The 27,592-nt window shown below is 42.4% G+C and overlaps 2 protein-coding genes across 4 annotated transcripts in view; one reads left to right on the forward strand and one right to left on the reverse strand.

The window, feature by feature from the left end:
• Positions 1 to 687: 687 nt before the first annotated feature.
• tlcd5b (TLC domain containing 5b) lies at positions 688 to 2,530 on the forward strand. The gene is made up of 3 exons (XM_058087409.1): positions 688 to 881; positions 1,003 to 1,215; positions 1,287 to 2,530. Exons 2-3 carry the CDS (start codon positions 1,026 to 1,028, stop codon positions 1,856 to 1,858), a joined length of 762 nt encoding a protein of 253 aa, XP_057943392.1. The 5' UTR covers positions 688 to 881; positions 1,003 to 1,025; the 3' UTR covers positions 1,859 to 2,530.
• Positions 2,531 to 4,754: 2,224 nt separating this feature from the next.
• arhgef12b (Rho guanine nucleotide exchange factor (GEF) 12b) overlaps positions 4,755 to 27,592 on the reverse strand; it is a 37,788-nt gene continuing 14,950 nt past the window's right edge. For 2 of the 3 annotated variants that reach the window (XM_058086410.1, XM_058086409.1), the window contains 34 exons: positions 20,562 to 20,660; positions 20,427 to 20,476; positions 19,123 to 19,180; positions 18,703 to 18,995; positions 18,366 to 18,470; positions 16,619 to 16,747; positions 15,155 to 15,253; positions 14,854 to 14,964; positions 14,683 to 14,781; positions 14,562 to 14,604; positions 13,761 to 13,866; positions 13,535 to 13,675; positions 13,169 to 13,201; positions 12,971 to 13,085; positions 12,758 to 12,863; positions 11,330 to 11,563; positions 11,075 to 11,228; positions 9,786 to 9,952; positions 9,560 to 9,706; positions 9,397 to 9,482; positions 9,059 to 9,184; positions 8,857 to 8,971; positions 8,676 to 8,779; positions 8,525 to 8,602; positions 8,355 to 8,430; positions 8,118 to 8,285; positions 7,948 to 8,035; positions 7,790 to 7,870; positions 7,655 to 7,728; positions 6,312 to 6,611; positions 6,047 to 6,241; positions 5,769 to 5,950; positions 5,504 to 5,570; positions 4,755 to 5,438 (listed from right to left, as the gene is read on the reverse strand). In XM_058086410.1, the coding sequence (XP_057942393.1) occupies positions 5,425 to 5,438; positions 5,504 to 5,570; positions 5,769 to 5,950; positions 6,047 to 6,241; positions 6,312 to 6,611; positions 7,655 to 7,728; positions 7,790 to 7,870; positions 7,948 to 8,035; positions 8,118 to 8,285; positions 8,355 to 8,430; positions 8,525 to 8,602; positions 8,676 to 8,779; positions 8,857 to 8,971; positions 9,059 to 9,184; positions 9,397 to 9,482; positions 9,560 to 9,706; positions 9,786 to 9,952; positions 11,075 to 11,228; positions 11,330 to 11,563; positions 12,758 to 12,863; positions 12,971 to 13,085; positions 13,169 to 13,201; positions 13,535 to 13,675; positions 13,761 to 13,866; positions 14,562 to 14,604; positions 14,683 to 14,781; positions 14,854 to 14,964; positions 15,155 to 15,253; positions 16,619 to 16,747; positions 18,366 to 18,470; positions 18,703 to 18,995; positions 19,123 to 19,180; positions 20,427 to 20,476; positions 20,562 to 20,660 (4,043 nt within the window). In that variant the 3' untranslated portion in view covers positions 4,755 to 5,424. The remainder of the gene's footprint in view (positions 5,439 to 5,503; positions 5,571 to 5,768; positions 5,951 to 6,046; positions 6,242 to 6,311; positions 6,612 to 7,654; positions 7,729 to 7,789; positions 7,871 to 7,947; positions 8,036 to 8,117; positions 8,286 to 8,354; positions 8,431 to 8,524; positions 8,603 to 8,675; positions 8,780 to 8,856; positions 8,972 to 9,058; positions 9,185 to 9,396; positions 9,483 to 9,559; positions 9,707 to 9,785; positions 9,953 to 11,074; positions 11,229 to 11,329; positions 11,564 to 12,757; positions 12,864 to 12,970; positions 13,086 to 13,168; positions 13,202 to 13,534; positions 13,676 to 13,760; positions 13,867 to 14,561; positions 14,605 to 14,682; positions 14,782 to 14,853; positions 14,965 to 15,154; positions 15,254 to 16,618; positions 16,748 to 18,365; positions 18,471 to 18,702; positions 18,996 to 19,122; positions 19,181 to 20,426; positions 20,477 to 20,561; positions 20,661 to 27,592) is intronic. The other variant, XM_058086411.1, reaches the window with a different exon arrangement.

A 27,592-nucleotide genomic window follows, 5' to 3' on the forward strand; every position in this document is an offset into this window, starting at 1 on the left:
ACACAATGAATTAGTTTTATTCATTCTGTCTATGGTAAAACGTTGTATTTAAAGTACTTCAGTACTGCAAAATGAATAAGGAAAAAAACTTCACAAAAAAAATCAAATTAAACTACATTATTAAACGTATCATTAAAATTATTTATTTTATTAATTATTTATAAATACTAATTTTTTTCTACTAAAAAACGCCTATATCTCAGCTTTGTGATACAGCTGACCAAGCATATTGTTACTGGTAGTACCATTAGTATCAACATTTCACATTTTTCTCTCCACAATTGTTGGTGTTCTTTTTATTTGTCTTGGTTTTGTTGAATTGTATTTTTAGAATAAAGTAGGACACTGCAGGCCACACGTGGCTCCCGAGGCTACCCCCAGTTTACGGTGTCCTGCTCATAGTTACAACGTATGGTATGGCAAGCCGTAATCTACTTTTATGACACTTAAGACGCGTTGTGGAAGTGGTTTAATGCGGGACACAGCCAGGCTTCATTTGTCACACCATTCTTCTCGTCGTTGAACTTGCGTCGGTGCAACTTGAGGCCATCTTTTGGAGAATATAACCAGATTATGGCGCCGGCAGGAGGGGTGTGTTTCAGGTGAGGGATGCGGCTGCAGGAGGCGTACGGCCTTGCATCAAGCAGACCAGTGGAGACAGTAATCCTTTAAGAGGATCACGTTTGAAGGTGCCGAGGGAAGGAAGGAAGGAAGGAAGGAAGGCATAGACATATGTGTCGAGTAGAGTAGCTTCTATTTACAGCACTTTAAATAAATAGGATGGGTTTCAGGTACTTTGAGGGGCAATGCATGCTTATTTTTGTGTACACGGTGATGCGGGGTAACCTTGGTACGGATGCAAACTAAGGGGAGGAGTTAAGGTAAGCCGTCTTACTAAAAGTCAAATGCTAGTCTCTCAGCATTCCCATGTTACACATTTGGACGTATGTCAATATTTCAATCATGACTTTCCTGAAGAGTATGTTGGAATTGTTCATCCAGTGACCAAATAAGGAGAAGCGGCCATGCCAGCGCTGCAGGTGCTGTGCAGTTTGATTGGCTGGCTGGGTCTCTACATGGCGTTCTGCCGGGTCTCTCCTCAGCGGGGGCCCGAGTGGAACTGCCGCATGGTCACGCTGTCCCACGGCGTGGTCATCGTCCTGCTGACGGCGTACGTCATCTTCATAGACGGACCCTGGCCCCTCACACACGCAGGTTAGCATCAGCGACAGAATGGCGATAAAGTTAATACCCAGCATGCAAGCAGTGGTCGTTCCAATTCCCAGGTACGGCAAACACACCGCTCCAGACATGGGCCCTGTCCGTCTGCCTCGGCTACTTCCTCTTCGACATTGGCTGGTGCGTGTGCTTCGGCACAGAGGGCTCCGTCATGCTGGCCCACCACGCTGCCAGCATCACGGGCATCCTTCTGGCGCTGCTGATGGGCGTGTCGGCCTGCGAGACCTGTGCCGTGATCTTTGGCAGCGAGGTCACCAACCCCCTGCTGCAGACGCGCTGGTTCCTGCGTCGCCTGGACCGCTACGACAGCCTGCTGGGTGACGCCGTGGACCTGCTTTTTATCTTTTTGTTCGCCACTGTTCGCGTGGGTGTGGGCACGGCCATGTTTTACCACGAGCTGACCTCGCCCAGAACAACGGAGGTCATGAAGCTCGGTGGTGTGGTCATGTATGGACTGGCGTGGGTGTTCATGGTGGACATCGCCAGATTCGGCTATAAGAAAAGTCGTGTTAGGTACAAGCAGTGGCGGGAAAAGCACAAGGAGGTCAGCATGGATGGACAACATTTAGACAAGAGCAAAGATAGTAGACTGGACAATTCAGCAGTGGACAAAGACTGACTGTTGGTCACACTGCCATCTGCAGGCACTGGGAGAAACTGCAATTGCATTGTCCCACATTATCATGTAATTAATAAATCTTGTGTCTTGTGATTGGCTGGCGACCAGTCCAGGGTGTATGAAGACAGCTGGGATAGGCTCCAGCACCCTCCACGACCCTCGTGAGGACAAGCGGTAGAAAATGAATGAATGTCACTTGTATATATTTGTATATATTTGTATATGTATACTTTGTACAAAAGTATACAACCACTTGTCCTACTGTAACCTAAGAAAAAAGTTTTAAAAATATATTGTATTTTACTTTTTTTTACACAATATTTCTATTTTACATATATAGATTTTTCAGAATTTAAAAAATTGCTCCCATAAAATAAATTATTTACACAATATTACAACTTCTTTGAGCAATACAGCTGTAATTTCATGAAATTACGCCAGCCAATCGCAGGACACATATAGACAAACAACCATTCACACTCACATTCATACCTATGGACAATTTGGAGTGGCCAATTAACCGAGCATGTTTTTGGAATGTGGGAGGAAACCGGAGAAAATAGAAGACTATTGTAGTGAAATTAAAACATGGTTCTAATTACAGTCTTATGTTATGACTTTGTCAAATTCTGACTTAAAATTATGCAGAAATAAAATAAAATGCCAACAAGACCAAGGAATGGACATTCATCAGTGACATCTTATAAGAACCCGGGTGTTCATCGGGGGGGGGGGGGGGGGGGGGGGGGGGGGGGGGGCACTTCCATCTTCTATGGCGTGGTCTGCTGGGGGAGCAGCATCACAGCAGCTGACAGGGAAAGGCTGGACAAAGTGATAAAGAAGGCCAGCTCTGTCCTGGAATGTCCTCTGGAACAGGTGGAGTAGGTGGAGGACAAGAGGATGATGACGGCCAAGCTGTCCTTCATGATGGACAAAGGCTCCCTCAAATTCCCTCAAACCCATCATTGCACTAAGGAGCTCCATTAGGGACCGGATGATACACCTCAAGCGTGTGAAGGAGGCATAACAAAAACTGTTCCAAAAATCCTGTCCATTAACTGCGCAATAAACCGTGCAATAAACCTGTGGCTTGATCAACAACAATAGCATATATATTGTAACTTTTTGATTTGCATTAGCTTGATTTTGCACTCACACTCTTGTTTGCTCCTGTACTTGCTGATTTTTTCATAATTAAATCGTAAAATAATACAACTTTATTTTTCTAAGATGCTGACCCTTTTCAGTTAAAATGAAAAAAACTTCATCAGTGTAATATCAGTGACTCCCATTGTTCTTTCCCCATGTTCCATAGGTAGTGTTCCATCATGAGAATGAGTTGATATGAGGACAGTCAGCAATTGATTTCATAGAATGTACCCTGTAGGTAGGCTTTTTCCGGGTACTCCGGTTTCCTCCCACATTCCAAAAACATGCTCGGTTAATTGGCCACTCCAAATTGTCCATGAGTGTGAATGTGGGTGTTGGAAGAATTGTACATAAAGTTATTCTATTTTTACTATATTCTTATGACCTATTTTTCTTATGACCTACAAACATTTCGTATCACTCACATAACAAAGTAAGATTAACGCTGTACATGTGTTTCATATCACTCACATAGCAAGATAGTAAGATTAATGCTGTGACGCCTGCACTTCAGTGTGTACATCATGATTAGGGAAAACAGAACGTGACAGAACATTCCTCAGCGGATAGTTTTATCACATCCTCAGGGGTCATAGCTGCACGGGTCAGAAGTAGATGTGACCTCAAAGAATGTGTGTGTGTGTGTGTGTGTCTCCAGAAGATCACATGCCGAGGAGGAGATACCCACACCATATGGATAACATGTTGTACGAAAGAACCGGTTTCAACTTTAGTTAAACCCCCCTCCCCTTAGTAGTTGAAATCTTGTGTAACTAGGGCAGGGGTGGGCAAACTTTTTGACTTGCGGGCCGCATTGATATAACAAAATTTCCGGGGGGGGGGGGGGGGGGCAGAATATATATTTTACACGTAACAGTCCACCTGGTATTATTGTATCTGTAAAATTGTCATGCAATCTGCTATTATTTATTATTTTATATTTATATTTAAATATTTTAAAAATAATAAAATATTATAATTAAAATAAAATTTAAATAATAATTATTATATTATTATGTAAAATATGCAAATATAACAATATTATTATATATAATTAATATAATAATTAGCATTAATATAATAAATATAATAATCATAATAGTTATAATAATAATATAATTATTATTTTAATTTTTATTATGTGCTTGTGTCTCTTTTTTCAGGATCACTTTGTAAACAGACCATGTCAAACAACGAAATTGATACAACCATCAAAAGGTTGGCTCAGGCCATGATGCCAGGTTGTATGTTGAGTTTAAATTAAATACTTTTGAAAGATTGGGCGGGCCGTATTCAAACACTTGGCGGGCCGGATGTGGCCCCCGGGCCGTAGTTTGCCCACCCCTGAACTAGGGCATCCCTAACTAAATAAAAAGGCAGGAGAATGGGGACTGTTTCAGAGTTGGTAGGAGGATTGTAATTGTGCAGTCTCCATCACTCTCCTTGCAAGTAAAAAGAAACGCACCTCTCTGTGTCTTCCTTTGTACAGGCAGTGTTTTTTTTTTTTTTACAAGTGTTGGGGTTTAAACCCGACAGTGGGTGTGGATGGTTGTTTGTCTGTGTGTGCCCTGTGATTGGCTGGCCACCAGTCCGGGGTGTGCCCCGCCTCTCGCCCGGGGATTGCTGGGATGTGCTCCAGAACCCCCCGCGACCCTCGTGAGGATGGGCGGTAGAAAATGAATGAATGAATCCTGTAGGTAGATAGCAAAAACGTACATATCAGCATGCAACACACTCGCTACAAAGAGATTTTCTCATGTTTTTATTTGACAGGAGACGTACATGTACATTGCAGATCTGACAGCGGTGGGCGGAGCCTTTAAAAGAAATAAATAGCATGACGCCATGAAACTCTAAACAGATATTTCCCACAATATCAGTAAGCGTTAATTAACAGGGTTAAAATCATTGCAGTCCAACTAGAACTAAGGTTAATACTGCAGGGATATGTTGGCTTCTTTTTTGGTTGTTAAAACATTATTAAATGTGCTTTGTGGATTAAAAAAAAGTTATAAACCTTTGATATACAGTCAGAATTGTACATCATGTTAATTTACAATTAAGAGTTTGAACAATCCTCTGTGTTTAGATATATATTTATATGTATATATATATATATATTTTTTTTTTAAATGATATTTAATTCCTTAATGAGATGTGTGCAGTCTTGCGGCCTGTGAGTGTGGCGAGTCGTTGTGGTGTACCCGAAGCAAGAGGAGCAGAGAGTGTAGCGCTTTTAGAGACTCATAACAACCACGAGACGAAGAAGTTGTCCATCCATGTTCTGTTCGAGTCCCAAGGGGTCATCCGTGTGACCTCCGCCCTGTGTCCAGTGTGATTGGGAGAATACGCCACCATCTCCAGTGTTTGTTCTGTGATGCCTTCAAGTCCTTATGATGATGACGGGAAGCCTGTCGTCACTGAACGCCATCTGGAAAACAAGCCTAAATGTTAGCCATCATGATGAAAATGTAAACAATCAAAATAAAAAACCACCATTATCCGAATCTGTTGGCGTGTCAGTCAGTGTCCTTTGCAGCTGCTTGAACTTCATCTCCACTTCCTGGAAGCACAGCACATCTAAATCTGAGCTTTGATTTGACTATTAGTATCAAGTCCAATAAAGAACCGTGTTGATGTTTTGTGTCCATGAAGGCACCATTTGCATGTCCGGGTGACAGAGTGACTCATGACAAGCAGTGTTGCAGATGCATGGGAGTGAATGTGCGGTTGCGAAACCGTGCCAGGTGTCCTTTAGCACCTTGAGGTACTGCAGGTCGGCCTGCAGGAGGCGCAGGTGCGTCATGAGCTGGCGGCTCAGCTTGGGTCCGCCGCCGTCCATCTGCGAGGAGGAGGACAGCAACTTGCTCATGTCGATCCCCGTATCTCCGCCACCGTCGTCGTCCTCAGAGGCTCCGCCTGGATCCAGAACCACAAAGCCACCTGAAGGAAGACCACAGAACGCCTCCATTCGATCCAATTCTCATACTTCCAATCGAGCTCCAGCAGCGGTTCAGGTACGACAATAAACCCTCTCACCATTGTGCTCAGTCTGAGTGTCTTCTTTTTGTGAGCTTTCACAAGCTCCGCCCTCTTCAAGCCCAGCTGAAGGTCCTTTGGGTGTCTCAGGCGAGGAGGTCACTTGACAACCAGGACCTTCACTATTCTCCTCTGTGACCTCTTTGGCCTCACTGGCCGTCATGTGGTTGAAAAGAAGCTGCTTGAGCATCACCACTAAGATAGAAACCCTCATGTTAGATCCTCAAAACCAAAAAATGAATCAGCATGTATTTTTCTACCGTACATGTCCGCAGAGCTTCTTCAGCTTTGGAGGGTGGAGGTGCAAACGTCTCACTCTCTCCGCTCTCTACGGCAATGCCTTGACGACAGCCCTCCTGCAGGAAGGATAACCTGTCGCCCAGGTGACCATCCAGGAAGGCCTCTAGTTCCTCCTCATCCACTTCCACGTCTTCTTCCTCTTCCTCCTGTCTTTCCACAACAGACCGCTCCTCTGCCTCCACTTCCACTTCCTCCTCATCCTCGGATTTCATGCCATCGAAAGGACTCCGGAGAGTTGTGGCAGGAGCTTGGATGTCTGAAGACTCTGAGAAGATGCAACATGTTACTAGGAGATTTATCGTTACACCACGTATTCGGTGTATCATAAAAATACACAGAAAGGCTTGAAATAATCCACATAGTCAGAGGTCATGGTCCAGTTTTCAAAAATAATAATATAATTAATGAGATTGCTCCTTCTAGGACAGGGGTCAGCAACCCCTGGCTCCAGAGCCGCATGTGGCTCTTCAGCCACTTTGTTGTGGCTCCCTTCACAACGCTCAAGTATTTTTTTAAAATACCCTAATGGGAAAAAATATGCATTTTTTAATGAGTTTTTTTTTTTAATCTGACTTTCTGTGAGACCCTGAATGAATTGAAGTGAATGAGTTCTGACTCGTGATTGGATGAGCTCAAAGAGCTCACATGTGACGAGAAGCAACAATTTGGTGTAAAAATTTGGCGTTAAAACTGATTCAAACTTTCAAAAGTTTATAAGATATTGTTTTTAAATGATGTTTTGCGGCTCCTATCTGTTTTCCTTTAGTAAGCGTGTGGGTAAAATGGCTCTTTTGATAATAAAGGTTGCCGACCCCTGTTCTAGGAGTTATCAATGATTGATAACCTACACTTTTCACACTAACTATAAACAGAAACCATCCACATAACGCATGGCATAACTCCACCTGCATATTACAATTAACATTAATAACGATAACAGAAACAGAAACACTCAAAATAATGTACAAAGTCAAAGTCCACCACACCCAAGCACAACTTTCAGGTGTAATACACCTATTTATATACACCTATACACCTATGTAATACACGAAATTTACAAATTTCCCCACTGAGGGATGAATAAAGGCATATCTTAATATAATTCATGCCATTGCTCCTCCTGCCAGGTATTCATCATAATCACTACCATGCATACTATAAATAGATAACCACAGTCAATAGACACAAGCTCATACACGTTCTACACAGTAGAAATACACTACAGATACCAGACGCCAGATACAGGCTTGTGTGATGACGAAGTGGCTCATGTAAACACGCTTCCTCTTAGTCTACATCTGCAGCTACCTGAGGGTTCGTTCCCATCTTTGCTGGGCTTCTCCATCCCACAGCTGATGATCTCAATGGCGTCCTGCACACCCCTGAAGAAGAAAAGGATGTTTTGGTAAAGAACTTACAAAGCGTCGTCGTTAGTAAGCTCACTCAGGTGAAGTTGGAGGTGCGTCGCTGCTGTGCGATTTGGCCTTCATGGCATCGGCGCATTGTGTGATCAAACACTGCCACCTGGTGGACAAATGCAGGATGAAGCGTGTTGCCAAAAATAGCGCTGTGTTGCATTGTCACGTGATGTGCCGCCTTACGTTCTCTGGTCGGACACGCTCTGAGCCGTCAGCTCGTAGATCTGAGCCCCGTTGTCCGACATGGACAGCACGAAGAAGGACTTTTTGTCTGGAGGACACAAAAAAACACACAAGTCAAAGCCAGCTTGATGATCTCCACACAGGAACTCTAAAAGAACGGCAAGAATTACTGGTGGCGACGGGCCGGACCAGCACGGTGTTGAGTTTGATGACGGGGCTGAAGGTGAGTTTGGTGTCGGCCACGCTGGCCACGTTCTTGCTGTGGAACTTCAGCAGCAGACGTTCGTCCTGCTTCTGGAGCAGAACCAGAATGTCCTCCAGGAGGAGCGTGTAGAGGTCTGCAGAGGACCCGCCACACCATTAGGTCTGGTCTAGTCTTAATTAACAGGGTAAAAGTGTTCCCGTACCGATTCTTTTGTCTTTGTTGACTTTCCAGGAGAGTGGTCCTTCGTGGACCATCGTCCTCTTGGTGAGGTCAAGATTCTACGGAATAATCATCGTCTTTTAATGATGACCTCAGTTAAAGCGTTACTTCTGACAGACTGGGTTAGGCAGCGCTGCCACACTTTGTGCCTACCCTCAGCTCCAGGATGAGCGGGTTCTCGTTGGGTTTGAGAGAAGAAATGTCCAACCTTCTCTGATAATCCAGCAGCCTCTGCAAAGGGGGACACGGTTCAGACGTGTACCTCCAAACAAAGCTAATGTTGGACCCATGCTAGCATGACTACCTGCTTGTTCTCAGCCTCTTTGACTACTTGGTTGACATGGTTGAGGATCTGCTTGCAGCATTCCCCAGCTTTTTTCACCTTCTCGGCGTCCTCCTTGTCGTCCTCTGCAGAACAACGGTGAACAATAGTATTGGGACACATGGCTGTTACATCTCATCCAATAAGAAGCGGGGCTTTGTACCCGTGTACTTGGCTATTTTCTCCAGCAGAAGCGGGTACTTGGTGGCTCGCTGCATCTCCACAGGGATGATGTCCTTGAGCTGCAGCCGGCGACACAGGCGGTTTCTCTCGGCCTCCTGAGGGAAAATCGAGGCGGCACAGTGAGCGTGTTCTAACACCTGCTTATCCTGACGTGGACGTCGGTTGCATCCTGTGGCTCTGACCCGCATGAACAAAGAAAACCTCTGGTCTTTCTTCTTCTTGGTCTTGATGAGCTCCAGTGCAGACGGCTGGTTGCTGCAGAAAGTGGCCACTGCTCTTTTTATCTTCTCCTCTTCCTCACCACTGAACTGCAAAGATACGCACATGCTTTTATTGACCCGCTTGTTCAATATCAATATATTGAACAAGCGTGAACATCCATGTGCATGCATGTTTTCCTCCTCTCTCCCACTCTGCTTTGCTTTCAGCACCTTGGCACGTTTGTTCCATAGAACAGCATGAACACATAGATGCCAATGACTGAAAGATGCTGCTTTGAATGGATGCAAAATGTTTTTACCCAAGCCAACAGATCGTCGCCAATCTGACCGATGACAGACGTCTCACTCCTCTTCCTGATCGCTGTCATTTGCTCCGTTAAGGAAACTAATAGAAAAGGTTCACTCAGCATCTTCTTTTCTTTTGTATTTGTTGGGTTTGAGTTTATTGTCATGTTCCATCACCATGCAGCTGAATGATCTCCTCCAGGTTGGTGAAGATGTTCTTGATATCCTCTGCAGGCAGAACAGCATCTCTGCTCAACCTCTGGTAGAAAACGCCATCCAGCACTTTGAGCATGCGAAGATGGGCTCGCTCGGTGTAGAAGAGCTCTGAGTAAGGAGAAGAGAGGTGAGGATGTTTGGATCACTCCTTTTTTAGTCGACGCGCCGGCGCTGATGATGGACTCACCGTTGATGACTTCTTGTCTCTTGATCTCCTGCGGCGTCAGGCCGGCCAGCACGTCTCGGCTGACCAGGCTTTGCCAGTTCGGAGGGTCCTCCTCTCTCTCCGCCTCGCACACTTGGTCATCCTCGCTCTGGACGTCAGTCGCGCTCACCGCACACTGCACCTCCATCCTAGATGCACATACTGTATTAGTGGGAGAAATAACCTGCCAACAGCACTCACTGAAATACTTTCATTTTAACACCTGAAGATCATTGCAGTACATCTTAAAAGTTGAACCAGTAAAATATTGTTATTTTTTTCACAATTTCATATTGGCATGTGCTTGACAAAAGGCCAAAGGTCGTATAAATTGGACTTCTCGCTAAGTACACGGTCAGGCGAAATGATCTGACACATTGGTAGGTTAAATAAAAGGCAAATAAAGTAAAGAAACAAAAGGTGTTTTTATTTTCGAAAAGTACATGTAATGCCATTTTGCTTTGTTTCTTTTTTGTTTCTGGTTTCTTTTTCAGTTGCTGCCATGAGTTGGACTGGTGAGCATCGCGCTTTCATTGTGGAAGCGTTTATCAAAACAAACCAATCTGTAACTGCAACACAACGAGCGTTTCGTATGCACTTCAATCTTGGTAGCCATGATCCCGTAGCAGCTCCAAACACCATCTAGTTATGGGTTACCAACTTCTGAGCTACTGGATCTGCATTGAAAGCAAAATCAAGCGGCCAACCTCGCACCGCCGGAACTGATTTCATTTTGAATACATAATGAAACAGAATGGCATTATATGTACTTTTCGAAACACTTTTTTGTTTCTTGACTTTATTTGCCTTTTATTTAACCTACAAATGTGTCAGATCATTTTACCTGAGCCTGTACAAACGTTCATTCTTATTCAGGTCCATTGAGGTCGTTTTCAAATTTCGCTCCATCAACACCAAATTTGGACTACAGCCTCAGGGGAGTCACAAACTCGTAAAGTTCCTGCAATATCAGTCAACAAACATGGCTGCCATTGGCAGGTTTTTGCAAAGGCAGGGTTTAGATCTATTTTGCAATAATTCATTGACCATTCATCCAATTATTAAAAAAACTATACTGTGGATATACTGTGTCTTCATAAAGTCAACAAATGCCAAAACGATTAAAAGTGAGCGAGTCCAGCTCTACAAAATGACCTAATATAGCTAATTAAGGAGCTACTCACTGTGTACGGTTTCATTTCATTCAGCACTAAGTCGTTCTTTGGCAATAATCTGCCATTTGAAAAAGTTTATGGTCCAGAAAGGAAAACCTGAAAGTGTCCTGGTCTCCTTCCTCCTGTAGGTGTTCCAGGTTGGAAGGGCTGAAGTCAAACTGAGTGCTTGTCGGACTGGAGACACCATCCTGGTGGTCGGCAGATGCCAGAACCTCGCCCAGTCGCGGCTGGATGGAGAACGGAGACACATCTGAGGAGAAGACAGCAGAAAAATTAGGAAGACATCCTCCTCATCATCATCATCATCATCATCATCATCATGTGTCTAATGTGACAACAGAGGACTCATACTGGTGTCTGAGTCCTGTCCGCTGGTGTCTGAGGTCAAAGCGGTGGGGGAGCTATGAGTGGAAGAGGCGTTCAAAGGCAAAACGTGGCTGCCGGTGTCGGATCCCTCGCTGAGCTGACTGCCACGGATGCGTCCGGAATTTGAAGGGGACGAGTCTGGAGGCTCAGGGATGCCAAAGGCTGCCTGGGGGAGGAGCTTTGGCGAACGCTGCTTGTTCACCTCCGCCGCCTTGCCGACTACACGACGATAGAACACACTTGTCAACTAAAAGCAATGTTTCTAGAAAGCCACAAGAGATATGTCAAGTAACACATATCGGTATTGGAAATTGGGAGTTGGACAATATTGGCGTAGCGGTTTTCGGCAAAAAAGCCAATATCGTACATCCCGAATAAAAATCCAGATTATATATAAAAATGCCTTTAGACTAAATCAGGGGTGGGCAAACTACGGCCCGGGGGCCACATCCGGCCCGCCAATTGTTTGAATACGGCCCGCCCAATCTTTCCAAAGTATTTCATATAAACTCAACATACAACCTGGCATCATGGCCTGAGCCAACCTTTTGATGGTTTTATCAATTTCGTTTTTTGACATGGTCTGTTGTTTACAAAGTGCTCCTGAAAAAAGGGACACAAGCACATAATAATAATAATAATAATTATTATTATTATTATTAGATTATTAGATTATTATAATTATTATATTAATGCTAATTATTATATTAATTATATATAATATTATTGTTATATTTGTATATTTTACATAATAATAATATAATAATTATTATTTTAATTTTATTGTAATTATTATAATATTTTATTATTTTTAAAACATTTAAATATAAATATAAAATAATAAATAATAATAGCAGATTGCATGACAATTTTACAGATACAATAATACCAGGTGGACTGTTACATGTAAAATATATAGTCTGCCCCCCCGTAAATTTTGTCATATCAATGCGGCCCGCGAGTCAAAAAGTTTGCCCACCCCTGGACTAAATTATAGTTATTATTTGTCTGCATTCTAAATACCAACTACACAAATGAACTAAAAGATTGACCAAATTAATTTGTCTGGTTATTTAAATAAATGAATACTAATTTTGTTACAGTAGAATTTTGTAATAAGATAAAATGATTACAAATCAATATAATACGGTATAAACGGTATATAATATTTTCTGATTCCCGCTACACTACAGGGGCTTTGGCACAGGATAAGACATCTTGTTTGAGCTACTTGGCTGTTGGCAACCAGTTTGTGATGCACATTATCGCCACATGTTGCTCAATCTGGGAATTTTACCTCCAACTAACTTTGCCAACATTAAACCAGGTGAGAGCATTCCTGGCCGGAGTTGATATTTAAAGTACAATACTCTATGGAACAGTGTAACGCTGAAGGATACAATATGTTCTCACCTGAGGTGGAGTCCACTCTGCTGAGGCGGCGCGGAGGAACAAGGATATTGGGAAAACGAGGCTTCCTTACTTTCTCCTCGCCTTCCTTCTCAGGCTTGATGCTCTTCTGTTGGTGCAAAAGACCACGTTGTCGCTTTCTGGCCATTTGTTTCTCAACTGTTTCGGTGTGGAGCTGCCCAGAAACAGCACTAGAATGAAGTTTATGTCTCAGACCTTAATCTTGGGTAGGAAATTGATGCGTGCTCTTTTCTGCTCCAAGCCACGAGGCTCTTTCACTTTAACCCCGAGGTGCTTCATGTAGGTGAGAATGACATACTGCATGGTTTGGCTGCAACACACACACACACACACACACTCAGGAGAAGATACATTACACTAACATGCCTCATATAAACGCAGACAAAGTCCTACCACTTCTCCTCCTCGGTGGGCTGCGACGTCAACCTGCAAGAGGCAATCAGATATAAGCAGCACTCTCCGAAAACAGGAAGTCTCTCTTTGCAACGACAGTCAATGGCTGGACCGCTGCACCAACATCTCCAGTTGGCAAATCAATGACATTCACTGAACAGGAGAATATTCAACTGCCTTAATCAGTTCGGTTCTCAGCTGGTTTCTCTGCGGGACCAACCATCACCCCTCACTGACAATTGGTGTGCCAAATTGTGGGAAGTGATACTAGAAGCGCAATGTAGCGTTTCAGTGCCTCCAAAGCAAATTATGCGTCGAGGCGACACTCAATAAATAAATAAGACATGCAGCATGTGTGTGTCTTACAAGATGTCCTCAATCTTGGAGAGAATGTGTTCGGCACAGGAGCATTCTCTGTCCCAGGCCAGCGGGTCCTTTCCTCCATTGTCTGAGTCTATTTTGGAGAGCTCGTCCTCAGCCAGCGTCAGTCCCATGCTGCGCTTCTGTCTGCAAGACCCACAACACAACACACCTATAAACATGTAGGCTAATACTACAACACATTGTGTGCTTGTGTGCGAGTGTCGCCAACCTGAAGTCGTCCAGGTTCTTGTGGAGGTCTGTTAGCAGCGAGTCCTGCAGGGTTTGTGTGTACTGTTTGCACACCTCCTCTGGGATTAACTCCAGCCTGCGCTTCTCTGTGCACACAACACCTCATTAGTTTCATTCATTATTTTTGGAGTAATACATGAATATTTAGGGGCGGCACGGCGGTCTAGTGGTTAGCGCGCAGACCTCACAGCTAGGAGACCAGGGTTCAATTCCACCCTCGGCCATCTCTGTGTGGAGTTTGCATGTTCTCCCCGTGCATGCGTGGGTTTCCTCCCACATTCCAAAAACATGCTAAGTTAATTGGCCACTCCAAATTGTCCATAGGTATGAATGTGAGTGTGAATGGTTGTTTGTGTTATATGTGCCCTGTGATTGGCTGGCCACCAGTCCAGGGTGTACCCCGCCTCACGCCCGAAGACAGCTGGAATAGGCTCCAGCACCCCCCGCGATCCTCGTGAGGAAAAAGCGGTAGAAAATGAATGAATGAACATGAATATTTAGGAAAACTGACCCCTCCCCCTTCCCTTCTTCATTCAATCAGCAGTCAGAATGATGCATTCACAGACTACCTGTGAGTGGGATATTTCAACCTCTTTTAAGAAACGCACATTTCCTCTTCATATTTTAGTCATATTTTTTTTTTTAATTCTCTCTCTCAAAACATTTACATCTGGATTCATTTTAACACAAAATGTGCAGAACTCTGAGGGAAAATAGGAGTGGAATGCTGGAAAAAGAAGCAGATGAAAGCACAAAAAAAAGCCTCTGAAAAAACACTTACCAAGTTCTGCTGCGACTGCATCCGGAACTGGGACTTTAAGGTTCTAGAAAACAATCACACATGAAGATAGGCTAAGAAAAAAACAAAAAGGTGCCAGGGTGCCAAAAGACAGAAAACCTACAGCTGTGCGATCCATGAAGAGGGAGTGGAATTCCATGAAGAAGCGACGATTTTCTTTGGAGCTTGTTTGCTTGTGTATGTCGGCGTAGAGATAACACAGCTAAGAAGACATTTTATATCATGAATATCACAACAAGTGGGCCGTCCCATGTGTCCATCACAACACCAGTACCAGAGGGGCGGGGTCAAACTGGGAGACCACATGATGCAGGAAGACGGCGAGGTGAGCGGGTCGACACTTCAGCAAGTCGATGCTCTGGAAACAGCTGCACTGCCCGTTAATCTGAAAGACGCATAAACCACTTTGAAGGGGAACTGCACTTTTGGGGGAATTTTGCCCATCATTCACAATCCCCTCCATGAAATCTAAACACATATTTCATTATTAACTGTGTTCTATTTCCATAACTGGACCGTATATTAACAGAGCGACAGCGATATTGTTGGCTGTATTATTCACTCATTTGTTCTACCTGCTCCTGCTGCGAGTCAAAGTAGTCGTCTTCCGCTCCGATTATTTGAGGGTGGAGGAAGTATGGAGGGCTACTCACAATGCACTGGGCACTGGTGTCCTGAAAAATGCATCAAAAGTTGTTTTTTAAATCATACATAAATACGTTAAAAGTAGGGGTGTCACACCATCTCCTGTCACAACGTTTAAATGTACATACAATTAGTAGATTGCAATGTATTGTCATATTTTTGGATATTTTTTCATTAAATTTTTTGAAATGTAAAGTTAAAATCTTGTTTTGTACACCCATGTATCGTCTTGTCTTAAACAGAGTGTCTCGTGACACCGCTAGTTTAAACTATTCAAAAGTTTGTTGTTTAATTTCAAAAATACTTTCCCTCAGAAGCCAGTAAAGTGCTAATGCTAGCTTTGGCTAATGTTAGCCTTTGCTAAAGCTTCTCTTTATTCTTGCATATTTTATTTCCTGGAAGCAATTCATTGAAGTCCATTTTAAACTTAAAAGAAACACAATTTGGAGAGGAACAAAGTTTAAGCAATAATTCAGTCAATAATGAGCCCAGTTAGCTAGCTCTCCACATTAGCATTAATTAACGCTCACATTCGTTCTTCTTTCTTTCATTCATTATTCTTCTTTTTGATGCTGTAATGTTGCCAGTTGTCCTGACAGAACATTTTAATGGGCCAAAAAACATGGATCTAGCATTTAGCTATCGCTCGTCTTCATTTTTGTAATATTTTCCTGTAATACGACGCAAAAAGTGAAGCATTTCAATGAATGAATTGCATATGTTTCAATCTGATAGTAAAGGGTTTGGAAAGGTGTGTTCATCTGTATTTTTAATATCACATGATGGTTATGATGTTAAAATTTGGAAATTAAATGAATGAGAATTAATTACATTTAACTAATAAAATTGTAATTACAATTAATGAAATGAATGACAACATTAATCACGATTAATCGCCATTCGCAACTACGGCCATGATCATGATCATATCCAAGTATCCTTGGGCAAGATGCTGCATCATCAGTAGGTAAATACTCTTTAATATAATATAAAGAGTGTCAAAGCACTTTGAGGGCCTTGGAGGTGGTATTTAATAAAGAGAAAGATAAATGACAAGATGGGATGATTATATTTATATTCGTATGTACCACACAAGTCTAAAAATCTATTTGCTTAACACCAGACTCTTTAAACATAGCAGAACATTTGAATTACACTTTAAACTGTGTTATTATGAGCAATGAGATGTTGCGTTCAAAGACATCATGTCATATACGGTAAATGTATTGTTTTCAGTACAATGAATGCATAGTTTTGCATTTACTTAATGATCTAAAATATGTAATTGCAATGAATGTAATGAAATTAATGAAATGAATTAGCTAACGCCGTTAGCGTGTTGTTTTTGATAGCCCTAGTTAAAAGTAATATAAAACATAAAATGCAGTTCTGACCGTGTCGGGGGCATCCTCGGCATCAGGCGACGAGCAGGAGTTGAGCCCATCTCGGTGGCTGACGTTGGGGCTCTGACGGGGCGTTTCTCCTGTCTCAGGGAGGACGGGGCCTCGACCGCCGCCGCTCAACTAACAAACACAGACGGGACACACAGCACAACAATTAAGCTAAATTGATTGTTTAGTCTGGTGGAAAGGGAATTCAGCGGAGGTTCCAAGGGGATTTGGAAAGTGGGAGGGTTTCATCCCTATTTTTAGCCAGATGAGAACATTGTTATTAAAAAGCAGCGGGTGCCCAGACTTCCTGTTGTGTTTAGATCTCAGAAAGTAGTGTGTGTTGTATAACTATGAGTCACCACTATTTGCGTTTATAATATCCTTGACACTCCGACAATGTTTTGATTAGCATTGGCTTATTCCTTCATTTAGCTGCCTGGGTTAGGTGTTAAAAATGATGGAAAAAAGAACAAACACTTGAGTGATGGTCCACACTATCCATATCAATTAATAACATCAGCCTCATAGAGAAGGAACCTGCTTTAGGGTAGCCAGTAAATGTATATACTGTATGCACATTGGAACAATCCGTCTTTTAGAAAGACTATCTTGCTTTGGCATCGAGTGTGCAAGCATATTAAATGCACATCAACAATCTCACACTTTACTCCTGGCAACAACGATAGTGGATTTAAGATTGTGGAATAAGAAAAGAATTCCCAAGATAATTTATATATAAAGATGACCTTGCTCTCATTATGTCACAGAAAACATTTGATAACCACATAAAGTGAAAAAGATGTATATTATGAAAAGGAAATAACGATAGCTGACACAGGAGAGAAGGGCTATATCTCTAAATATTAGACCTTATTAGTTACATATAGCCCTATGGAGAGAACTAATAATTATTTTAACCATTGATTCATTGGTCAGTTATTTTTCCAATTAATTGATGAATCGGATTTTTATAAATAGACATTTTTAATTTCCGCCTCTTAGCAGCAATCCCTTTAAGAATGCATGAACGGACATCACAAACACTCAAATGCAAGTGAACGAGTCACTGGCACAGACCACTACATGTGCATTAGCAATAAATAAATATGAAATAAACCATTAAACTAGGCTGAACGTGGGCGTGGGTTTTCTCCAGGTATTCCGGTTTCCTCCCACATTCCAAAAACATGCTAGGTTAATTAGCCACTCCAAATTGTCCATAGGTATGAATGTGAGTGTGAATGGTTGTTTGTCTATATGTGCCCTGTGATTGGCTGGCAACGAGTCCAGTCCAGGGTGTACCCCGCCTCTCGCCCAAAGACAGCTAGGATAGGCTGCAGCATCCCCGTGACCCATGTGAGGATAAGCGGTAGAAAATGAATGAATGAATGAATGAACCATTAAACTTGACCAGATCCATGGTATAAATGTTTGAGTGAAAAAGGCACCCTACTCCACTGTTTGTGGAAATATTAAAAAATCAAAATGGTTCTGGAAAGACCTCGCTGTACTTGCAAGTGTGCAAAATTTGGGCATGCATTATACACTATGTGTGAGGCTGCATCGGACCACGCTTGAAACGGGTCAGCTGCATCTGCGCTTCAGAAGGCAGCTGGTATGGCTGGAGGACCCAGCAGAGGTGGATAAACCTGCTTTTCATTCCTTGTAATGCACTTTGCTTCCCCCTGCAGGACTGGAGTCAAACATGTGCCCATTACAGTAGAAAACAAAGATGTATTATTCCACTCACCAGTATGTTGTTTGTACAAAGCCCCTCGTTAGCAGCGTCACCGAGTGAGGACACGCCATGATCCCCTTCCTCTGCCTCAGTCATTCGAGACACTGTGGCTCCGTCCTGGAAAACACAAATCTGGGGTAACTGTAAGAAACGTTTATATCATTCATTCTTTTCTATGCCGCTTGTCCTCATCGGGGTTGCGGGGATACGCTGGAGCCTATCCCAGCCAACTTCAGGCGAGAGGCGATGTACACCCCACATATATACAAACACACATTCACTTTCACATGTATGGACAGTTTACAGATGATTTTTATAATGGTTTTCTTCGATAAAAAAAATATCCAACCCCATCAGGCAGAGGGGAGGCAAGGTGTGCCTCAGGGCTGCAGGGGGCGCTGCAGGAGGCGCCGCAGGGAGCGCTGCAGGGGGCGCTGCAGGGGGCGCTGCAGGGGGCGCTGCAGGGGGCGCTGCAGCGTCGCTCCCCACCAGGTGACTTCTGCATCATGTGGTTGGAGTCTCCCTCCTCTTTTCCCTCATCCTCCTCATGCGCCTCCTTGTCGTCGTCATCATGCTCCTCCAGGTGGATCTGGGGAAGACCTGGAGGTCTACCCAGCACTGTGAGGGCTACGTAGGAGCCGGCTGCCGTTGAGGGGAGCAGACCATTCAGTTACATCAGAAAATACTACCCACCGACTTACTTCAAATTAGTCAAGTTTGAGACGTAAGCCTGATGACGAGGGTAAATACTTAAAACGCCAATACTTACATTTTATAAGCTTTACGACCTCTATGTGGTTGGATTGTGTGACTAATGTCCCGTTAACCTGTATACAAAAAACAAGACTAATCAGAACATGTGTAAATATTGCGTCCCAAAACAGTTTATTGGATAAAAATATTATTTTGGAGGCAGTATACTGCCTATATTTACAAATATATTTGTACTATTGGAACTAAGCCTCACACTGCCATTCTCTGGGGTCCGCTGGTCTCTTTCTTAGGCCCCCAGTTATTTCCGTAGCTACTTCAACCTGAGCCAGTTATATTTTGTGTTGGATTCTTTAGATATTCCACTTCAATAGGCACTAACTACGGGTTTTAACCTTATTAGACGTGAAGACTCTATAGTCACTTTTAAACAGTGTTGTGCAAGTTGATGGTTCTCATGAACTAATTCAAAGTCCAGTTCATTTTTGTAGGGGAAGAGTGACAATGAAAGACAGACCTTGTTCCATCCATTCCATTCCAGACATGTAAGACATAAAAGACTCATGCTTTCAATGCTGTAAATGTGTCCTGATGTTACAGGAATTGAGTGGCGGGCAGACAGGAAGTGATGTCACGAGTTCAGGGGGGCAACAGTAGCCCGTGTTTGTGTTAGCTATTTTCATCAGGGATTATTGGGTGACATTATTCAGAGCCAAAATAAAAGACTGTTGTTCTGGCACAGTCTGGTGCTTGTGTGTCTCACAGAGCATTACCGTAACATTGGTGACCAGTGTAGAATACTACATACATCTTTGAACGTGTCATCTGAATGTCTAATATTTGTATTTTACTTCATTTAGCCATTTTATACGCTTCAAAATGCTTCAAAAAAATACATAATTTTCTGAAATATGTATATTTCTGACAAATAAGATGTCACGAAACAACATCATAAATCATTAATCTGATTTTCAAAACCCGTGGTAGAGAAGCCGAGAAACTCACAGGGCAACTTGGCGATTGGAGTCCAAAGCTCTTATACTGCTTTGGTTTTGCACCATGCTTGCATGTTATGGGTATATTATTAAGTTTATTATGACATTTTTATTCAATATTTGATAGTTTTTCTGCTCAACTTTGCACGCCACTTTAAAAAGCTGCTAGAAATGTGAATTTGTCAGGGAGGTGAATAAACTATTTAATATTACTAAGTGTGGTGTAGTCCTACACCTCCTAATCAGATGTTTTAATTTGATTTTCACAATATAAATAATGAATGAGCTATGGATGGCAAATAGCCATTGAGCTGGACCTTGGTCATCCCTCCTTTAAACAACAACATAATAAAAACAGAAATATCACCTTAATGATTCGATCTCCTGTCTGCACGCCCGCTCGCATTGCTGCTCCATCTGTGAAGCATCCAAACAAGAGGAAAGTCATCTTTGTTAATTGTGTGTGTGTGTGTGTGTGTGTGTGTGTGTGATGGATCCTCACCTTCCTTGACCAGCTGCACAAACACAGGGTTGTCTCCACTCACTGTCAACCCAAATCCATTTTCATCTCTCTGGATTATCACACATCGCTGGACAAGGCCTGTGAACAGCACATGCTTACAACACTGCATGCTAGCACTCATAATCATCATTATGATCATAATGATAATGAAGCCGGTTGGAAGGGGAGCACACTTGCTGTTATTCATTACTCTAAGTGTGTGCCTTTTATTAATGTGCACATATTTCACATGCTGCTGTCGGATGCAGGGGAAAAGTGTCTTTGCACAGAAGTGAAAGATGAAGGGGTTTGAAAAGCATCCTGTTCCCCGTTTTAAACCAGCACAAGATGACCAGCTGTAATAATAATAATAATAATAATACATTTTATTTGTATAGCGCTTTTCAAAATACTCAAAGACACTTTACAGAAGAATGGAGTTGAATAAAAGCAAGTAAACAGTAAAAGATACATAAAAATACAACATTGATTGGTTAATACACAGCTAAAACAAGAGTAAACGCGGGGCACAGCAGTCAGGTATAAAAAGTTAGACATTAAAAACAGATTTAAAGAGGTGGGTTTTTAGTTGTTTTTTGAAACTGGGAAGGTCAGGGCAAGCACGGAGTCAATGGGGCAAAGAGTTCCAGAGGGTGGGGGCAGCGATGGAGAAGGCTCTGTAAGGTGGAAGTGCTCCATTCTCCTTGAAGTCAAACAATGCAAAATTGGACAGTTTCAGAAGAATGTGCCTCTAAACCAGAGGTAGGGAACCTATGGTTCGGGAGCCTGGTAGGGCTCTTTTGATGACTGTATCTGGCTCGCAAGCATTTCTTACCACAATAAAAATGTATTTTTGCTAACATTTTAAAGTAAACATCACAGAAATAATATTAAATTAAATAATATTAAAAATCAACAACTTTCTTATGCAGTTTAATTCGTCCATCTATTTTCTACTGCAATACGGCCGACCATATCCATCTTTATTGATGATATTTTCCAGGTCAAACACCAAAACTCGATTATTACTGGGTAATGCGGTATTCTACCTCGGCCATTGAGATGTCAACATGTAAATGCAAACTTTCCTCCTTTAGTCAAATAGTCACCTAGCTAAAGCTGCAGAACCAAGCCTTCTGACGAAGATGGCCAAAAGAATGAAATATACTGAGTATGGTGCAAAATTATGCAGCAGCAGAAGTTGTATTAATGGCAACAAGTATTTGATTTATTATTAGACACTGCGCTGCTCATGAAAGTGTGCTGGCCACACCCCATTGGCGTGGGGTAGTGTGCCTGGTCTACGTAATTAGAGCCCATTATATCTAAAACTGTTGGTCTTACATAAAAATGCACACATTTTATTGCATTCAATGTTTAAAAAAATGTATATGGCTCTCACAGATACACACTTTAAAATATCTGGCCTTCATGGCTCTCTTAGCCAAAAAGGTTCCCGACCCCTGCTCTAAACAATATTAGTATTGGCTAGTGTTTTGCTTTTTCTTTGGATTTTCCCAAGAGACAAATCAGACAAAATGCCCACTTTGCAAATGATGTCATGCAATCCTACGGGAGACTGATTGTGTGGTTAACTTACTTCTACACGGGAAAAGCAAGGTGAGGAAATGTCAATAGTTGCACTCCACATTGTTCATCTATCCATCTATTGTTCTATTGTCTTCATTAGGAGACATGTAAGCTGGAGCCTATCCCAGCTGACCACCCTGCTCAATCATAGGCCACATATACAGTGAAGAAAATAAGTATTTGAACACCCTGCTATTTTGCTATTTCTCCCACTTAGAAATCATGGAGGGGTCTGAAATTTTCATCGTAGGTGCATGTCCACTGTGAGAGAGATAAACTAAAAAGAAAAATCCAGAAATCACAATGCATGATTTTTTTAACAATTTATTTGTGTGATACAGCTGCTAATAAGTATTTGAACACCTGAGAAAATGAATGTTAATATTTGGTACAGTAGCCTTTGTTTGCTATTACAGAGGTCAAACGTTTCCTGTAGTTTTTCACCAGGTTTGCACACACTGCAGGAGGGATCTTGGCCCACTCCTCCACACAGATCTTCTCTAGATCAGTCAGGTTTCTGGGCTGTCGCTGAGAAACACGGAGTTTGAGCTCCCTCCAAAGATTTTCGATTGGGTTCAGGTCTGGAGACTGGCTGGGCCATGCTAGAACCTTGATATGCTTCTTACGGAGCCACTCCTTGGTTTTCCTGGCTGTGTGCTTCGGGTCGTTGTCGTGTTGGAAGACCCAGCCACGACCCATCTTCAATGCTCTGACAGAGGGAAGGAGGTTGTTCCCCAAAATCTCACAATACACGGCCCCAGTCATCCTCTCTTTAATGCAGTGCACTCGTCCTGTCCCATGTGCAGAAAAACACCCCCAAAGCATGATGCTACCACCCCCATGCTTCACAGTAGGGATGGTGTTCTTCGGATTGTACTCTTCATTCTTCTTCCTCCAAACACGCTTATTGGAATTATGACCAAAAAGTTCTATTTTGGTCTCATCTGACCATAAAACTTTCTCCCATGACTCCTCTGTATCATCCAAATGGTCATATGCAAACTTAAGACGGGCCTTGACATGTGCTGGTTTAAGCAGGGGAACCTTTCGTGCCATGCATGATTTCACATCATGACGTCTTAGTGTATTACCTACAGTAACCTTGGAAACGGTGGTCCCAGCTCTTTTCAGGTCATTGACCAAGTCCTGTCGTGTAGTTCTGGGCTGATTCCTCACCTTTCTTAGAATCATTGAGACCCCACGAGGTGATATCTTGCATGGGGCTCCACTCCGATTGAGATTGACCGTCATGTTTAGCTTCTTCCATTTTCTAATGATAGCTCCAACAGTGGACCTTTTTTCACCAAGCTGCTTGGTAATTGCTCCGTAGCCCTTTCCAGCCTTGTGGAGGTGTACAATTTTGTCTCTGGTGTCTTTGGACAGCTCTTTGGTCTTCGCCATGTTACAAGTTAAAGTCTTACTGATTGTATGGGGTGGACAGGTGTCTTTATGCAGCTAACGACCTCAAACAGGTGCATCTGATTCAGGATGATACATGGAGTGCAGGTGGACTTCTAATGGGCAGACTAACAGGTCTTTCAGGGTCAGAATTCTAGATGATACACAGGTGTTCAAATACTTATTTGCAGCTGTATCACACAAATAAATTGTTAAAAAATCATGCATTGTGATTTCTGGATTTTTCTTTTTAGTTTATCTCTCTCACAGTGGACATGCACCTACGATGAAAATTTCAGACCCCTCCATGATTTCTAAGTGGGAGAAATAGCAAAATAGCAGGGTGTTCAAATACTTATTTTCTTCACTGTATAAAAACACACATTCACGCTCACAAATATAGACCATTTACCGTCTCCAATTAGCCTAACATGCATATTTTTGTCATGTTAGAACAGTGATTTTCAACCACTGTGCCGCGGCACACTAGTGTACCTTGAGAAACCGTCAGGTGTGCCATGAGGAATTATCCAATATCACTTTTTATAATTAACATTTATTAATCATCATTTGCAAATATTATGATATAATAGCCATTATGTCAATAGTATACATGGACCCAAATATTCCAATTGCATTTGGTTTATTTGCTCTAACGGAAATAATTGAACAGGGATGGAATATTCCTTTAACCAATCCGATTGAGGTATCTTGTACCCGCTCAAACGGAAAGTTGTCAGACTGCCTTCTTCTTCGTGGTGTTTTTCTTCTTCTGTTGTTTATTGGCGGTGGGCAAGCAGCTTTCGTGTGCATTAGCGCCATCTGTGGAACAGAATCTAAACCCTTCTATACGCCATTCACAAGTCCACTTTTATTAAAAAAGAAAATATATATCTATATAAAACATGTCCTGAGTTTAATTGTAAGATATTAGCAAGATTGAGTTTGTTTTGGATTCAAACTAAATTTCAAGATTGGACAGACGAAAAACTGGCAATACGGAGTTATTCCAACAAGTGAAAGAAAAACTCAGGGAAGCCGGTATCACGTGATGTTGATGTTTACATTTTACTGGGCATGCCCTATTGACTATTCTGGTTGATTTTCACGGCGCATGTAGACAAGAGATTGGAATATTCCTTTCCATGGATACCATTGTTTCCCGATAAGGTCATTGGGAAAGAGAAAAAGTGGTGATGTAAAAACGTGGCTACTGTGGAGTGTCTGTGGTGTAAAGACTAGCATAGCAATGTAATATTGGTCCGTGTGGCAACACCTATCTTGTTCCTCCGATAAACTTATTGATGCACGTGTGAGGTCGTGGTGACATTTTGGAACATTTTTGGTTAGTGGTGTGCCACAAGATTTTTCCAATGTAAAAAACGTGCCGTGGCTCAAAAAAGGTTGAAAAACACTGTGTTAGAGGATGCCAAAGCATACAAGGAAAAACATGCCAACTCCACAGAGATGCTCAACAGACATTGGAACCCTCTATCTCCTACACGGAGATGCACTCCAGTCCCATTTGTCTGAATTCTGTTTATGGGGAAAAAAATATGGGGATATATATCGTATATCGATATTCTACCTAAATACATCGGGATGTGTGTTTTGGTCCATATGGCCCAGCCCTAGCTAGCCACAGCAAGCTAATATTAAACTCTGAACCCCTCACTTCCTGTCTGTCCTGCCATTCAATTCCCCTTGGGAACACACTTCGACACACACACAAACATGAGTCTAATTTATCTCTTAAATGTATATATAAGAAATGAATAAAATAAACGAATAAATGCTATATGTACGAACTATGAAAATATTCCATTTATAAATGATGAATCCTACTTCGCAAAAATTCCCTTGTGATGGTTGAGGGATTACTGTATTATTATAACATATTGCATTGATAAATATGGGGTACAACTGCATTTAAAACAGAGTGATCAGTTCAGTCCTAAAACACATCATTAATTGACAACAATGTTTCCAAACACAGGCATCCCTCGTCACTTTGCACCTTGAATTCTGCAGCTTTCAAGAAATACTAGAAAGAATTCAAGAAGAATTTAAGAAAGAAGTCATCACAAAGTTTGAACATGGCCAGGATGTGCTGGAAGCATTCATCAACAAGAAGCACCATCCTAATGTTGCCAAAGGAGGAGGAACGGTGTTAACACACACACAAACCACAAACCACGGAAGGTGTTGAGAAAGTGTTGCCGCTATTAGACAAGATGTGTGCCACACTTATTTTGAAGGCCGGAGGTGTGGTGTGTGTGTTGAAAATGTATTTTGACTGCCGTAGTTGTCATCCTTATTTCAAGCACAAAATTGACGGGCACCCTAAAACGCTCGGTTACGTGACCTAAAACCCAACTCATACTGCCTGACTCATACCTTCATTCACATTTGGTGACGTGGCTTGCCCAAGGACACAACAACAGGGAGTAGGTAGAGCAGGGGTGCTCACACTTTTTCAGCATGCAAGCTACTTTTAAAATGACCGAGTCAAAATGATCTACCCACTACAAAAATGCAAAACATCTATTTATTGAGGATTATTTGTACGTACAATGTATGTTGATGTACCTTACATAACCAAATGAGCCAATATTGCAAAACACACATAATTAACTATTAACATTTTTTGTAATTACCTGAGTTTACTTTGATGACTTGCACTGAATTGAACCAGCCAGGGATGCATAGTCCGGACAGTAGCTGCTGATAGCCAGCCTCAAGCACACTTCCAAATGTTTATCAGTCATGGATAATATCCGTATCACAATATCCGTATAATATTCCATATCCGTATGGAAGTGATATGTTTTTTGCCTTTTTACTTGGTCCAGTTTTTGCCTTTTTACTTGGTCCAGCTCCTTCACTCATTTTAGTGACCATAAACTTTAGCGAGGGCTTAAAATCTCACGCAATTCGCCGACTAGCTTAGCACTTTGCATCGCTGTTTACGCATGAGCGGTGACCTAAAGGTCAAAATTCAGTTGTCATCTGACTGGTTGTCCTGTATGTCAATCAAGTAACGGGGATGGATGATAGGCTGACATCGTAAGTTCTGCTGCACTTAGAGACGTTGTTTGATTTGATTGGTCGCCCGAAGGGCAACATTCAGTTGTCATCTGAATGGCTGCCCTGTATATCAATCAAGTGACGGCATTGATGCTGGGATGATATTTTTTTAATGTCACGCCGCGATCGACCAGCGATCGACCAGTACCACCTCCGCGATCGACCGGTAGATCGCGATCAAGGACCAAACTGCCAACCTCCCGCTTGCTGGATGACCTCCTCTCCCTCCTGAGTGTTGCTTTCAAATAATCAAATAGATGTACAAATCAAAGACCAACCGGCAGCACAGAATGGATTTTGTTAGACCAGCGTTTAGACCAACATTTATCTGTGTGATCTAACCAAACCACGAGTTGTTGGGCTCAATGGCTTCTGTTGAAATGAAGATCAGAACATCTTGTACGGCTCTTTAAATATTGGTGCTCCACAGGGTTGTGTATTCAGCCCACCGGTATTCAGTCTCTGCTTGCTTTTTGTGACGAGAGTGTAAAAATGAGTACCATGACATCAAAGCAGGTGCTTTTAGACAACACTATAAATAATCATTTTATCATCTGTTTTGTATCCAACGACTTTACCATCAGCTGTGTTTGCTCTCTCAGCGTGACGCACAGGATAACTCAATTCAGATTTTTTTCCTCTCTGACTTTGCCAAAGTCCTGTGATTCACACTTGGCCTTCCAATGTTCCCTTCCTCCCCCCACTTCAAACCAATTATATGGAGAGAGTTGAGTGGATAATGGTTTGTCTTCTGGCCCCACAATGGAGCCTGCAAGACTCCAGGTTGAAGGGAAGGGCGGGTTGGGATTGATATGAAAGCCCTACCGGCCACTTTAACCACCTTAACAACTTTTTTTTATTGAGTGTTGCTTTCAAGTACTCTTACATCTGCTGTTTCTGATGAGCCAAACCCAAAAAGTCCACCTTGACTTGCGTCACTTTCAACCATCAAACTT

The sequence above is a fragment of the Doryrhamphus excisus genome, chromosome 11, assembly GCF_030265055.1.
Source record: "Doryrhamphus excisus isolate RoL2022-K1 chromosome 11, RoL_Dexc_1.0, whole genome shotgun sequence".
Lineage (NCBI taxonomy): Eukaryota > Metazoa > Chordata > Actinopteri > Syngnathiformes > Syngnathidae > Doryrhamphus > Doryrhamphus excisus.

What these genes read in the sequence shown, in the direction of transcription:
- tlcd5b (XM_058087409.1), top strand. Translation starts at nt 1,026, where the DNA reads ATGCCAGCGCTGCAGGTGCTGTGCAGTTTGATTGGCTGGCTGGGTCTC. An exon ending in CTGGCCCCTCACACACGCAG is followed by an intron (nt 1,216 to 1,286) that starts GTTAGCATCAGC and finishes TCCAATTCCCAG; the next exon opens with GTACGGCAAACACACCGCTC.